This window comes from Phyllopteryx taeniolatus, chromosome 1 (genome assembly GCF_024500385.1).
Source record: "Phyllopteryx taeniolatus isolate TA_2022b chromosome 1, UOR_Ptae_1.2, whole genome shotgun sequence".
NCBI lineage: Eukaryota > Metazoa > Chordata > Actinopteri > Syngnathiformes > Syngnathidae > Phyllopteryx > Phyllopteryx taeniolatus.
Genome location: NC_084502.1, coordinates 23048638 through 23061610, shown reverse-complemented (window position 1 = coordinate 23061610; position 12973 = coordinate 23048638). Strand labels below are relative to the sequence as shown.

General features: G+C 42.7%; 1 protein-coding gene across 4 annotated transcripts in view; it reads right to left on the bottom strand.

The window, feature by feature from the left end:
* clstn1 (calsyntenin 1) overlaps positions 1-12973 on the bottom strand; it is a 50449-nt gene that overhangs the window by 3245 nt on the left and 34231 nt on the right. For 2 of the 4 annotated variants that reach the window (XM_061781587.1, XM_061781598.1), the window contains 12 exons: positions 12034-12219; positions 11703-11951; positions 10855-10976; positions 10606-10768; positions 10350-10400; positions 9437-9594; positions 9169-9317; positions 8424-8668; positions 5842-6012; positions 5612-5757; positions 5387-5522; positions 4258-4442 (listed from right to left, as the gene is read on the bottom strand). In XM_061781587.1, coding sequence (XP_061637571.1) covers positions 4258-4442; positions 5387-5522; positions 5612-5757; positions 5842-6012; positions 8424-8668; positions 9169-9317; positions 9437-9594; positions 10350-10400; positions 10606-10768; positions 10855-10976; positions 11703-11951; positions 12034-12219 — 1961 coding nt within the window. The remainder of the gene's footprint in view (positions 1-4257; positions 4443-5386; positions 5523-5611; positions 5758-5841; positions 6013-8423; positions 8669-9168; positions 9318-9436; positions 9595-10349; positions 10401-10605; positions 10769-10854; positions 10977-11702; positions 11952-12033; positions 12220-12973) is intronic. The other 2 variants (XM_061781607.1, XM_061781615.1) reach the window with 1 other exon arrangement.

The window sequence follows — 12973 nt, the reverse complement described above, 5'->3', positions numbered from 1 at the left end:
AGTAAAAACTTTTGAAATTGCACCCGATCTTTAAATCCACCCTGAGACATTTGAAGGAGCTTACTGTACAACAATAAACAACATGATGAAAAAGCCATTATTGGAATACCAAAATCCAACTATAACCAGACTATCTAATCCACTTCCTGACCAGAATTTTTGTTTTTTGGGGTGGTGGTGACAAAATTAAATATGACAGACTTATAGAAAAGTCAATTACAAAGCAACTTGTTGTTTCTGGTGTGCAGACCTCCACCAAGTCCACACACTTAATTTGGATCAGCACCGAATTGTAAATGCCTACCTCTTTCTGAAATGCCAAAGGATGGCGCAAAATTGCTGTCTAATGTAAAAGTAGGGCTTTAGCACCTTCTTGTGGCATTTTGGTGCCAAGGAACTAGGTTGAAGTGACGAAAGGAGCTTCAATAAGTCAGGCCAAAGCCCTGTCAACTAGAGAAGCAGTGCTTTGACGCCATCATGTGGCATCTTCTGGCAAAAACCTTTTTGAGGGGTGTGGCTGAGTCAATTACTTGTGGCTTTTCACTACTAACGATAGGGCTCAGTCCCTGTCCCCCAGAATAGATTACTGTACTCCATTGGCAAAACCAGGTACTACAGGATACTACCATGTTAGCCGAGATTCCAAGCATGGCGAGATCCCCACTCATTTTAACATAAAAGGAATAATCACATGGAGATATAGACTGATATGTTTTTTAGGGCCGATACCAATTATTACTACTCAAGGAGACCAAAATAACTGATATTTGGAACTGATATGAATTTGCAGTATAAGGGGAAATATTGGCGTCAAAATTTTGAAAAATGAAAACTTCAACACTCAATTTAAATGCCTTCAGGTATACGTTCATTGAACAGCCGTTCAGATTTGAAATATGTTTAATTTTTTTGGGTTCATCTTGGACAATACAGTAGACATTCAACAAAAAGTGCAGGGAACTCAAAGGCTCAGCAGTATGTCTTATAAAGTTAAAAGAAAACTTAAACAAATAAATAGCTCCCTAAAGTTTTCTACAATAAATAAAGTTTTCCAAAATTTCAATACAACTGAAATGTTAATCTTTCACTCGTTGATTTGTTTTAAGTTCAAACAAAAACAAAAAGTGCACGGAGTTCCCAAGGTCAGCGACATCGCTTATAAAGTTAACTAAAAATGTAATAAATAAATAAATACATAAGGCGGCACTATGGGTGACTGGTTAGCACATCTGCCTCACAGTTCTCGGGACCGGGGTTCAAATCCCGGCCCCGCCTGTGTGGAGTTTGCATGTTCTCCCCGTGCCTGCGTGGGTTTTCTCCGGGCACTCCGGTTTCCTCCCACATCCCAAAAACATGCATGGTAGGTTGATTGAGGACTCTAAATTGCCCATAGGTGTGAATGTGAGTGTGAATGGTTGTTTGTTTGTATGTGCCCAGGGATTGGCTGGCGACCAGTTCAGGGTGTACCCCGCCTCTCGCCCGAAGATTGCAGGAATAGGCTCCAGCACGCTAGTGAGGATAAGCGGAACGGTAGATGAATGAATGAATGAATGAATAAATACATACTTCACTGAAGTTTACCCAGTTTTAAATTGTTCTCCGATCAACTGTCGGATTAAAAACAGGCAGATGCTGATATGCAGGGCCAATGTGGCGCCGTAGGCGAGATTTTATATGGCGTCCCACTCCATCAACAATCTACATTAGCTTACGAAAAAGTCGAACACCAATAGTTTTTAACATTGCCTTTAATTTATAAGATGACATGGCACATAACTCAAAATACAAAATAGAACATTTTCTTAATTTCATTATTCTATCGCTGCAGCCAAACAAATCATGCGAGTGACATGCTGTTGCGACATCTAATGGGACAAACCAAAAGTAGCAACAAGTTGACCTCTCTTTCTCCCATTTTCCCCCTTTTTTTCTTCTTCCCTGTGTCCTGGACAGTTTTGGTCGTTTCGACGTTTCCTTAGTTCTCTGGTGTCACGTCAATAAAATTGCCTCAACCCCAACAGAGAGCGAGCAGTATACCAATCAGCAAGAGGAGGGAGTATTTGATTTTATAATACTATTAATTGGGTATTTCTTTAAATTTGAATCTTTGTTGTCTATGTTTTCCATGTTAAAAGTTAGTTGTCAAATTGTTGCAAATATGTGCAGCTTTCCCACTTTGATGAGGTTGATTGATTCAGCGACAAAACATTTCATCTGGATTTTACTCAATGACCAAGCAACATTTTCCTTTCGTCTCATTTGATATTAGCAGTCAGTAATTTGACAGTTGTCTCTACCAATGAGGTGCTTTAAGTGCAGTGGCATCGGCATTTTATTATATTTAGAAATATCGACACAAATAAGAGAAAATATGTTAGTGAGAAAGTGTAAGTAGTAAGAGAGAAACATAAGACAGAAATGTCAAATTTCTATAACATCAAGCTCCAGCCTTAGATTTATTAATTTTTTCAAATTTCTCTACAACAAATGAGGCTGTCACTGTTGTTTTCACTTTTTTAGTTTAACATTAAATAATGTATGTATTTATATCTTCTTATTGCCCTTCAATATTGTAACAAACTGTTGTGTGTGTTTATTGTTGCTATTGGGGTTGTTGTGTGTTCTGTTGTCCTTAACGCTGTTAATTCCGAGGGGCTTTGAATGTATCGCTCTGCACATTGTGGGGAAATGGGGGAGAGGGAGAGAGAGAGAGAGAGCCTTGAGGTGAGTTGCTCCTCTTCTTTTATTTAATTGTTTATATTAATTCATTCTCATTCCAGAACTCTCCCTACATGACAGCCATGTTGAATGTGGGGCATTGACGTGGCGGCCATGTCTTGATGGATATATCTATTGTCTATTGTACATAGACTTGCAGCGCAGAGAGAGAGAGAGAGAGTGGCATGGTGGCATTGTTAACGCTGAGGAATACAAAACAGAAGTCTCTGGAGTCTGGAAGATGCTATTTTTGGTGCAGTAACATTCTTTTGGCAACAAATTTGGAGCTAGAAAGCACACTTAATTGCTCGTGACTCATGAAAGCTACTCGCCTCTGTTGAGTACTGTATGTCAACGTCACCATGACCAAGCAAATCGGCGTGGTAAGTATGGATAAAAAGCTACACTTTTAAACATTTTCAAGCTTTTTTTTAAATTGACAATAACTTTGCACTGTACTGGGTGTTTTTGGCCATGAAAAAAACCCTACAAAACAATAATTTTATACTGTACAGTAATATGGGTGCATATGGCCTAAACAAAAAGTGCTTCAATGTAACCGACAATTGGCTATAATCAGACGACCTCTGCCCTGATTAGTCCGTTCTATCGACGTTCCACTGTAGATTGAAGGTGAATTCCACCCCCCCAATTTTTGTTTTCAATTTTCACCCGATTTATGGCGCCTCTCTGAGGCTCCTGACGCCCTTAGCATTTGCTAACGTCACCCGATGGGCAGGTCGGCCCTGCTCATGTGCGTCAAAATGCCAAATATCGGCGCTGATAATCATCCTGGCCGATAACATTGGGTTTGGCAAAACTGGCAAAAAATTGTTTGGAGTAAGTTGTCTATGTTTTTTCAACTGATTTAAGATAATTTTGCATCACTGACTCAGAAAATAACATACGTTTCTCTTGTTCAGGTCAGGGTTTTTATCTTAAGTTGTTAACATTTTATCAATCTATAGTTACAACCTTTGCTTCCTGTAAATTGAATAGTAGACACATCAAAATAGTCCTAAATCAGCTAAAATATCTTTGAAATTTGTTCTTGATCAGTGTAATTGTCCAGTATGATAATCGCTCAATCCTTAATCACATGCCAAAGTTAGCTAACCCTGCTCCGTAGTGTCGACTTTGCTGCAGTAGTCTAACGTGTGAAGTCTCCCTTTACTATTTGTACTACTTTCAAATAAAAGGCTACCACCCTAAACCAAGGCATACGTGCAGTGTAAAAGTGTAAAATCAGCACTATTTCAGCAGAACAAACCTATAAGGACACATGACTGATAATTCTATAAAGATGTAGGTCAGAAAAGCATGCAAGCTCCTTTCTGACTAGTTGTGTGTGTCTATGTGTGTGTGTGTGTTTTTTAATGCAAATTAGCAAGGTATCATCCCATAAATAACCTCCCTCCCCATCAGCCTGTCAATCATGACAGCTCAGTGAAAAAGTAGGGCGCTGACAACAGCATGAACCAAAGAGCATTAGCTGGTAGACAGCTGTCTTGCTACCAACTACACCACGGTTTTTCTTACCTCCATAGGGTTGACGGTGATAGTGAGGGCAGAGTCATCCCAGTCCATCTCGTTCTCCTTGCCGTTCTCCTGGTCCCTCATGGTGCGCTGGTGTGCGGCCCGGATCCGGAACACGCCCAGAATGATCATGAACACCAGGAAACTGACGCAGACGACGATGACGATGGTGGCTGCGCTGGGAACCACTGCGCGCATGCACGCACGCAGACGCACACACACACACACAAACACGCACACATTCACAAAAACACACATTCACAAACACACACAAAGACGCACGCACACACATTCACACACAGACAATGACTTAGCCCCATATTAGCGGTATCGAGGGCCTCTCGTGCATTGGTAGGTTTAGCAATCCTGACAGCCTGTAAGATTATTGGAACCGGGAAATAAATGGCGGTGCACAGATGTCAACATTGCACTCAAGTGTAATCCCTAAACGTATTCCATTAAAAGTAAAAAAGGGGGATGGGCAAAGGATGTAAGGAAGTAGGACTGTATGTCCTACTTGTGGTTAACAGACTGTAATTCAGCTCCAAATTGCAGGATTAGAAGCAACGTGCTTCTCAATCAACATAAAAGGAGTACAAATGTAAAATATTGGAAATAGTTTTTTTAAATACTATTTCCTCACATAGTGGCATGTGTTCTAACCCACTTCATTGCCAGATGGGTCACCACTTGAATGATACAGATGCTTCCCTTTTCCTCTCAGAAAAAACAAAGTAGTGCCACGATGTGTCAGTGAAGCATTATTAGGAATCCCACTCATGTTCTAGGCAGGACATACCCTGCTCCAATATGACTGGGTGGGATTCCTATTAACACGTAACCCTAACCCTAAACCCATCCTAAACTGCCTTAACCTCAAGGCTAGCCTTTAACCATAAAAAAACTTCGTTTTTATTTTGTACAAATATTTGGAATGGTCATCTCATTACATCTGCGTAGCCCGCCTTTTCCCGCTATGCACGAGTCACTCATGTTGCAGCGGGGTGTGTCCTGCCTAGAACACGAGTGGGATTACTAATAGCGCGTCAGTGAATACCATTGCTAACATATTGTAAGAAGAGGGGATTGCAAAGTGGTGGTTAGGTGAGTGAGGCTGGCCATGTTGCAGTACCTGACGCTTGGTGAGCGTTGACCAGGTTGTGACCAGACAGGTCCACGGAGGCCTGATGTACAGGGTTGATGAAGTTGGGCTGCAGCAAGGCATTGCTGAGCTGCTCCATGGTGCTGGCTGTGTGGATTACATTCACCTGGAGAGGATACGCACAAACAACACGAAAGGTCTTTTCGACTTGAAGGTGTTACAGTTATGAGACGAGGCTAACAAATTCAGCCCCACCTCGACCTTGAAGTCATTGCTTATGTAGCGCCCGTTGAGCTCAGAGCACACCAGTTTGAATTTCCTGTCGAAGAGCGCCTCGGTGTGCCAGTTCTTGTAACGGATGAGATGCAGGACCTGCTCGTAGTTGGCCATGGTGTTCACGCCTAGATCAAAGTGACATGTATGTTTTAAAAATGCAAGGAGAATTAAGAAGGCCAAAGGCTGAATAAAAGTGCTACTGTCCATACCTGTGATGACGAGGCCGAGGTGAGAAGAGCTCATCTCCAGGCTGCGTTGCTGGAGCTGGTCCATGTCCACCTCAAGGCCCTCGTGCTCCGCATCCAGTTCATCACCCACCACGTTCACTTCGCATGTGTCCAGGTTGTGCATGATCTCCTCGGACACCACTGTCTCTTGCACTAAATGATCATAGGAAAAGACAGCAGGGTTTAAAATGATTTCGACTTCACTTTTTCTACGTCATCACGTATTGCTGACAAAAGTCTCCTGCTTTAAACCCTCATGCGTCTTCACGTAGAGTCAGTAAACTTCGTCGGTGGCCTGTTGCTTTAAATATTGCCTGCCGTAAAGGATTCTGGGTAACGTTTTTCATTTCTTTTCGTAAAGGTTGGGTTAAGGGTTGCAACGAGGCACTTTTCTGAATCATTTTAAGAATTTAAACCACCTTTCCTCTAAGTTCTTCTGAGTCATCTCGCTCGGTTAGGAAAGGAAAGAAAACTCTCTTTTTTTTTGTCCTGTTCAGCTGTTAGGTCAAGCAGAATGGAGGATCTGTTTCCCTTTTATGCCGGAACAGTTTTACTGTGTCAAAGTGGAGTTTTTAAGATGCCACTGTGGTTTCTTAGTATTATAATTGATATTTATTGAGAATCAGAGTCGATCAGTCGAACAGAACAAGTTTCTAGAGGGGAGTGAGAGACGAAGACAAAAGGCAAAGCACTAATTGTAAACAAGATGGGAAAAGTAAATCATTACATATTGAGAACAATGAAACATTAGATATGAGTGTTGTATGGGGCAGTAGTGCTACAACCTGTGAGGGAACGAAAAGGACAAGATAGGACAGGACAAGGACAGGAGAAGAAGCATGTCGGACAAGGGTCGTGAACCCGGCTGTACAACTGAAGTGTGGTGGGAGTGACTATGTAAGAAAACTTCCTAAACATAAACCAGAATCTGAAGAGGCCCTAGGAGTAGTTCCTCTACCTTGTGGAGGAGTTGGTATATTATATTTGTTTCTATTTTTAGCCCATGTTGAGAAAATGTAGCCTTGTTCCAAACAAAACTGACCTATGTTCTGAATACAAAACACTGGCAAGCACAGCAGACAATCAATTATAAATCCAATTCGCGAGATATCTCTGCGAGTACCAGGCAAAAGTTGAGACACACCTTCTTGCACATAAGAAACTATACTCAAATATATAAAGTGAGTCAAGTCATGTTTTACAAAGAACGGTTGTAGCTCATTATTTGTCCAGTATGCAGCATTTAGACCTTTCCACACCGAACTTGGCAACGCGCAGCGCGCCGTCCACTTTTCCATTCATTGTGTATGTTGCTGAGGAGGGGGGACCACAGAAATGCTGTGTCGCAGCAATTGCAGGGCAGCTCAAGCGACACGTCCTCAAAAGAGAAAAATGTCTATATGAGAGCACGGTTGCGATGACATCAGAAAGTGCCTGCAATAGGAGAAGAGAGTGATTTCTGAGTGCAATTTTGCCGGACTTGTACTCCATACGGCAAGGGGAAAAAATGGAGGAAGTCATAATTAATGTGGTGTCCCACTATCCCGAACCTTTGGGACAATAGAAAAACGATACACCAAGACGTCTCTGCAGGAAAATTTCAAACTGATCCCAGCTCAGCCTGAAATATACTGTACCTCAGTGTTCTTCATGGAACTGTAGCTCACGGACTAACTTAAACTCTGAGATCCTGCTGTGAAATTGGTAGGGGATGCACTCGTTCCCATTTTTTTAGCTGCTGTGTTACCTCCTCCTTCTTAAAATAAGCAAAGCCTGGGCTTTCTTTTGCAACAAAGACAAATACATATCTACTCAGCGAGGAAAGCCTCCCGACTTCTTTGTAGACTGCTACGACAGCAATTTCAAATATGGGCATGCTTGGCATTGGTCGTACCGGGTGCCATCGTCCTTTCCGCGCGGACCTTTCACACTGAGCAAAGGTGGTGTGAAAAGGCCATTCATTTTTGGCAATTGCAGAACTCTGATTCCAACAACAAGTTGCTTGGTGTGACCTGAGAAGTATGTCATTTTCAAATATAAAATGATGTGTTAAAGTACATAAAACCCCTCAGAATTTAATACCTCAACTATTGCAGCATATACCGGTACCCATATTTTGAAATAAAGTCATGGATACTTGTTGGTTGCTTGTGCTGTGAGGTTTAATAAACTGTCCACTTCGCTACAGGACATGAAATCTTCCAGTTCCCGTTTCAACCACCGTGAAGATCTTTTGTTTCCTGATCTCAGCTTCTGTACAGTACAAAACTAACATATGGTACGGGTGCAATGGCCTCTCCCATAAAGGAGTAAACAACTTATCTGTCACTCACTCAGCACAATCCCTCTGGCTACAAGGCATAATCCTCCCGCCACGCTGTGATTGTACCTGTCTATTTGCAATGTATTTGTCCATCACGTTTTTGTGCCGCTTCAGGTATCACACGACTCGGGTTGCTCAATGCGCATGATGCAATTTAGATGGGAAATAAATTCCTGGTCCAAAAGAGGGAGTGGGGGACTATAAAAAGATAATCTTGAATTCCAGTGTCCTTTTCTCCCACCTGTGGGGTCATCATCCGCTCCCTCTGTGGCTAGAGACTCCGTGTCGGTCTCCACCTCGCGGGTGATGGTGCTGACGATGCGCAGCTCAGGGAACAATGTCACGCCTTCTTGGCTCTCAAATTCGGCAGCGCTGCGGGCAAAGTGGTCAATGCCACTCAGGCTGATCTTGGGCTCCTCAGGCTGCAGCACCATCACATAACCTTCAACATCCGGCATGGTCACGCAGGACTCCTCGTTGAAGCATCTAGATAGATAGTTATATTTTATTATCCCTGTGATTGAATTTTACCAAGAGGCGAGACAAAATCATTTATACCTGGAATCCTGTGAGAACAACAAAGGAACATACTTTATTTTAGTTTTGTATATGTCTATGGTATTTACAAATTATTTTTAATATGACAAAAAAACAAAAACACCAATAACAGAAACCTGGCTGGCCTTAGAGTGGTAGTAAATACAAAAAATATGTATTTGTCATTTGGTGTGATTGCTACATATTTACAGCGTGACAAACAGCATTCCCCCTCTGTTAAAGACTGTTTAATCCCAGACTAAATCAGCAGTGCAGACTCTGTTGTTCTCTAACTGCAAAACAAGTTGTCAATTCTCTTTGTTGTGGTTAGACTTGTCCTCAGTTTCACCTCAAAGATTCTCCCTCTGATTTAAAACCAGAAAATCTCTTCCTGAACAATGACAGAGAGGAATCTAACAATGGTTCGAGTGTTCGTGGCTGGTGCTTACTTGACAGTGGTGGAGATGCGAAGGTGTCTGATGCCGGGTGTGGGGAACTGGCGGGAGTTCAAGTAGGAGATGTGCTGCATGACCTTGTCAAAGGCATCAATGTCGTCCCCCTCGACAGTCAGGGAGGACTGGTTGGGGTTAAACTCCACCTGGAAGAGAAGACAACAAGATGGAATTTGAGCGACTACATACGAATATAACAAGACATGCACAAAAATCGTTAAGATTAGCCAAGTTAGGATTGTGTCGTTTGCTTTGCCCTCCTTACCTTAACCGTGGAAGCTACCTCCTCGGGCAGCTGCACATCGAGGCCCTCCTTGCAAGTGTACAAACAGTCAATAACCTTCTTGTTCTCCAGTTTGCCTGAGCGAATCATCAGCCCTGCAAGGTTTCCACGGAAAAACTGGGCCATGCGTGCATTTCCGCCTGTGTACGTCACGATACAGACGAGGAGGATAACACAAAGAGACAGTGAAAAGTTAGGAGTCAATTTCACATATTTGTCACCTTTTTGGCCAAAACACTGGTGCATGCAGGCTAGAGGTACAAAGGCAGTCTGAAGTTCATGCAAGTGAGTGTGTGTAGCCGTTTGAGGGTCATTCAGACACCAAAGTAATGGATGATCTTGTACACATACACATGCAAAATCCACAGTTAACTACTACTGGTTTACAGCAGAACAGCGCAAACAAACTTACAGATGAATTTATCAAAACATAAACAATACAATGTAATAGCCATCTGGAGGGACAGGGATATGCCAGACAGGTGAATCCCTCCTGATGATATGACGTAGTCCAGTGCGTCTATCTACTGTCTCTGTGTATGCACTTTCCACTCCTATCTGACCTGCATGAACTCCCATTTCTGCTGTCAAGGTCATGCTATGAAAGAGGAGGCTGCACAGAGCAATGTGTTTTGTGCGTATCCCATGTCTATTTCACTTTATCTTGTGTATAAGGTTCAGTGGATGAGGATGATGTAAAAATGATACATAAACAGCAATAAATCATAGTCTTATCAACATGGCAACATGCTTGAAAACAAAATGGGAAAATAAATGTGTCGGTATCTAGAACGTATACGAATCATTCTAGCGGATGTGGCACGAGGATGCAGTTAGCGTGGTGGGAGATGGCGGACACATGGAAATATCTGAGAAGGGAGAGATTTTGGGCAACCTGAGGAAGACTCAGAGACTGTCTCAGTGTCATTGTCATGTCCCGAGTTTTCTGTAGAGGACAGGAACAAGAGAGTCGGGAGAGACAGGGAAGGAGGTTGAGGATCTGCTAGAGGGATTCCGTCTACATTGCAGGTTATGCTACATCAGTGGAGAATCGGTAAATCAATTTGAATGAAACCGATTCAATGGCGCAATCTCAACATTTGCATTGCAGACATGTCATGTTGTTGTGTGACAAATTTCACATTTCCGACCTTGCCAGCAAGCACCAATGGTGAGCTGAGTCTCAATCCTGGAGGCATGCAGTGGGTAGTCCTCTGTGACCAGGAAGGGTTCAAAAGTAGATCCATCCACAAACAGCGTCACCGTGGGGAGCTCCACATTCAGCACATAGTGATGCCACTCTTTGTCACACACCTACAGAGAACACGGAGCACATGGAACAGGTGATACCATTTGGAAAAAAACAAGCAGCTTGAATTGAACTGGCAGCAGTAGCGCACCTGCTCGAGTTTCCAGTGGAACTCGGCTGGTTTGTAGTTCTCCACCTCCGATGGATCTTGACGGAGGAGAAGGATCAGCCTGCAGTTGTGCACGTAGAGTGAATAGTGGTGCCTGTTCATGTCTGCAGGGAGGAATGTGAGCAGACATCACAATATGAACTTGGAAAATATTTGGAGAAACCTCAACCCTTATCACTTAATTTATAACTCAATGCAACCTGTGACAGAAACCTATACATTATCGCAAAACAACAAAGCTATATTAATATAAAGGCAAAAGCAATCTTTAATAAATTGTATGTTTGCATCTGCACATAATCAGTTTACCAAAAATAACCTACAGCATATTCAACTTATGACTCCATATGCTGTGCTGAATGGTGGTGGGGGAGAGAGGGGGTCATAACAGTAGCATGATCAGAGGCAGTGTCCAGCGCACTACTGCGCTGATGTAATCCTTCTCATATAAAATGGGGGACAGAAGTTGATGAACCATCTTCACATTTCTCAGACTTGACAGTGAATAAGATCCAATGTGAGCTTCAAATTTTCAACTGCAGACTAAAATGGATTGGTGAATGCTAACTTGGCCGCAGTGACAAAGAAAGGATGAAAGCCAGCCAGCTGTGCGCACAAACATGGATTAGAGAGCGCGAGAGGCTACAATTTTACAATTTGCTGATACCTGTTTTCTGAAAACAGATAATGCATCTCCTCAAATAGTGTCTAGGCTAGTTTTTTTACTCACCTACAAAGGGGACCTGGCACTGCAACCATTTCAAGTTATACTGTAATATGAAGCTGTTTGCAAACTACAATCAAGTGATCAAACCTGTATATGCTGTTACCTGTCTTGTCAGAGTTGCAAAGGATGGTCTCCTTCTCGTGGGCCCCGGGGCCATGTCTCATCCACACAGAGATGGTGAAGAGCTCCTTCAGGCTGGTGCTCACCAAGCCATTAGGAACCTTGACAGCCTGGGTGCCATTGAACTCAAACACCTGGTCGCTGTCATGCCCGTTATCAGTCGGTAGCCCTACCGTCCAGTTGGCAGAGCTGCTGGGTGCTGGCAGCAGTTCCATCGTACCAGAGCTGGCTCCTAAATTATTATTATTATTTTTCAATTAATCAGTAGAATCACTTACAGTGAATTGCCACTACTCTTAAAAGTAGCTCCTTACCGCACAGCTTGTGCAGGGACTTCTCAGAGTAGGTGTCGCGGTCACAGCCCTTTCCAATATGGTTGGTTTCTAGTTCAATTGTGGCTCTGATGGACGTGATTGGCTCATCACAGGTCTCCAGGTGCATACTGGGAAAAAGTGCCAAGCTTCCTGTGCCTGGCTCATATTCAATCCTCTTATTGAAGCCTGAGGGCAAGAAATCCGGGGAGTGTGACTAAGGTGTTCTTCAATACAGTGACAATAAGGCACGGCAATCTATACTGGGCTTGTCAATACGAATTATGCTAAAACAAGCACTTCCTTTCAAGGCCAACATAGATTAAGCTTTCTGACAATAGTTGTCGACGTGAGATTCAGTGCTGTTGAATGCTTGGAATGAGCCTGGACTTACTAAGTGTAAATGTTAAATATATTGTAGAAGTTATCATTTATTTGCTTAGCTTGCATTAGTATTATGGACCATTTTGAGAAAGGGAGATGTCTCGCCTTCTAGAAGATGACTCAGCAGGAATCATCAGAGAGAAGGACGTGGCCGGGACGTGGCAGGTGTTGGTCCCATGTTTTCACCTTGAAACCCTACCCTTAGTGTGTTGTGTCTTGTAGCTTAGTACGTTATGTCTTTTAAACTTAGAAACCTCCCTATTTTCAAATAAATGCCGGAGCGACGGGAGAGATCGTTTAGAGCGTGTTGAGAGGCTGCGATCTGAACAATCTCCCATACGCCCTCCTCATGAGAAAAAGAAACCAGTGTCTTCATTCCTTTTGTGTCTATTTTTTATAATGTTGGGTAAGATAAATCCAACAGTAAACTTTAAACATCATTTTAGCTTTCTTCTCCGAATTGATTGCGCTATCCCATTGAATGTCTTTTGGCCTATGAGGGGTAACCCTAGGAAAATGTAGAAGCATTTTCGTTTTACTCGCATGTTAAAAAATATGA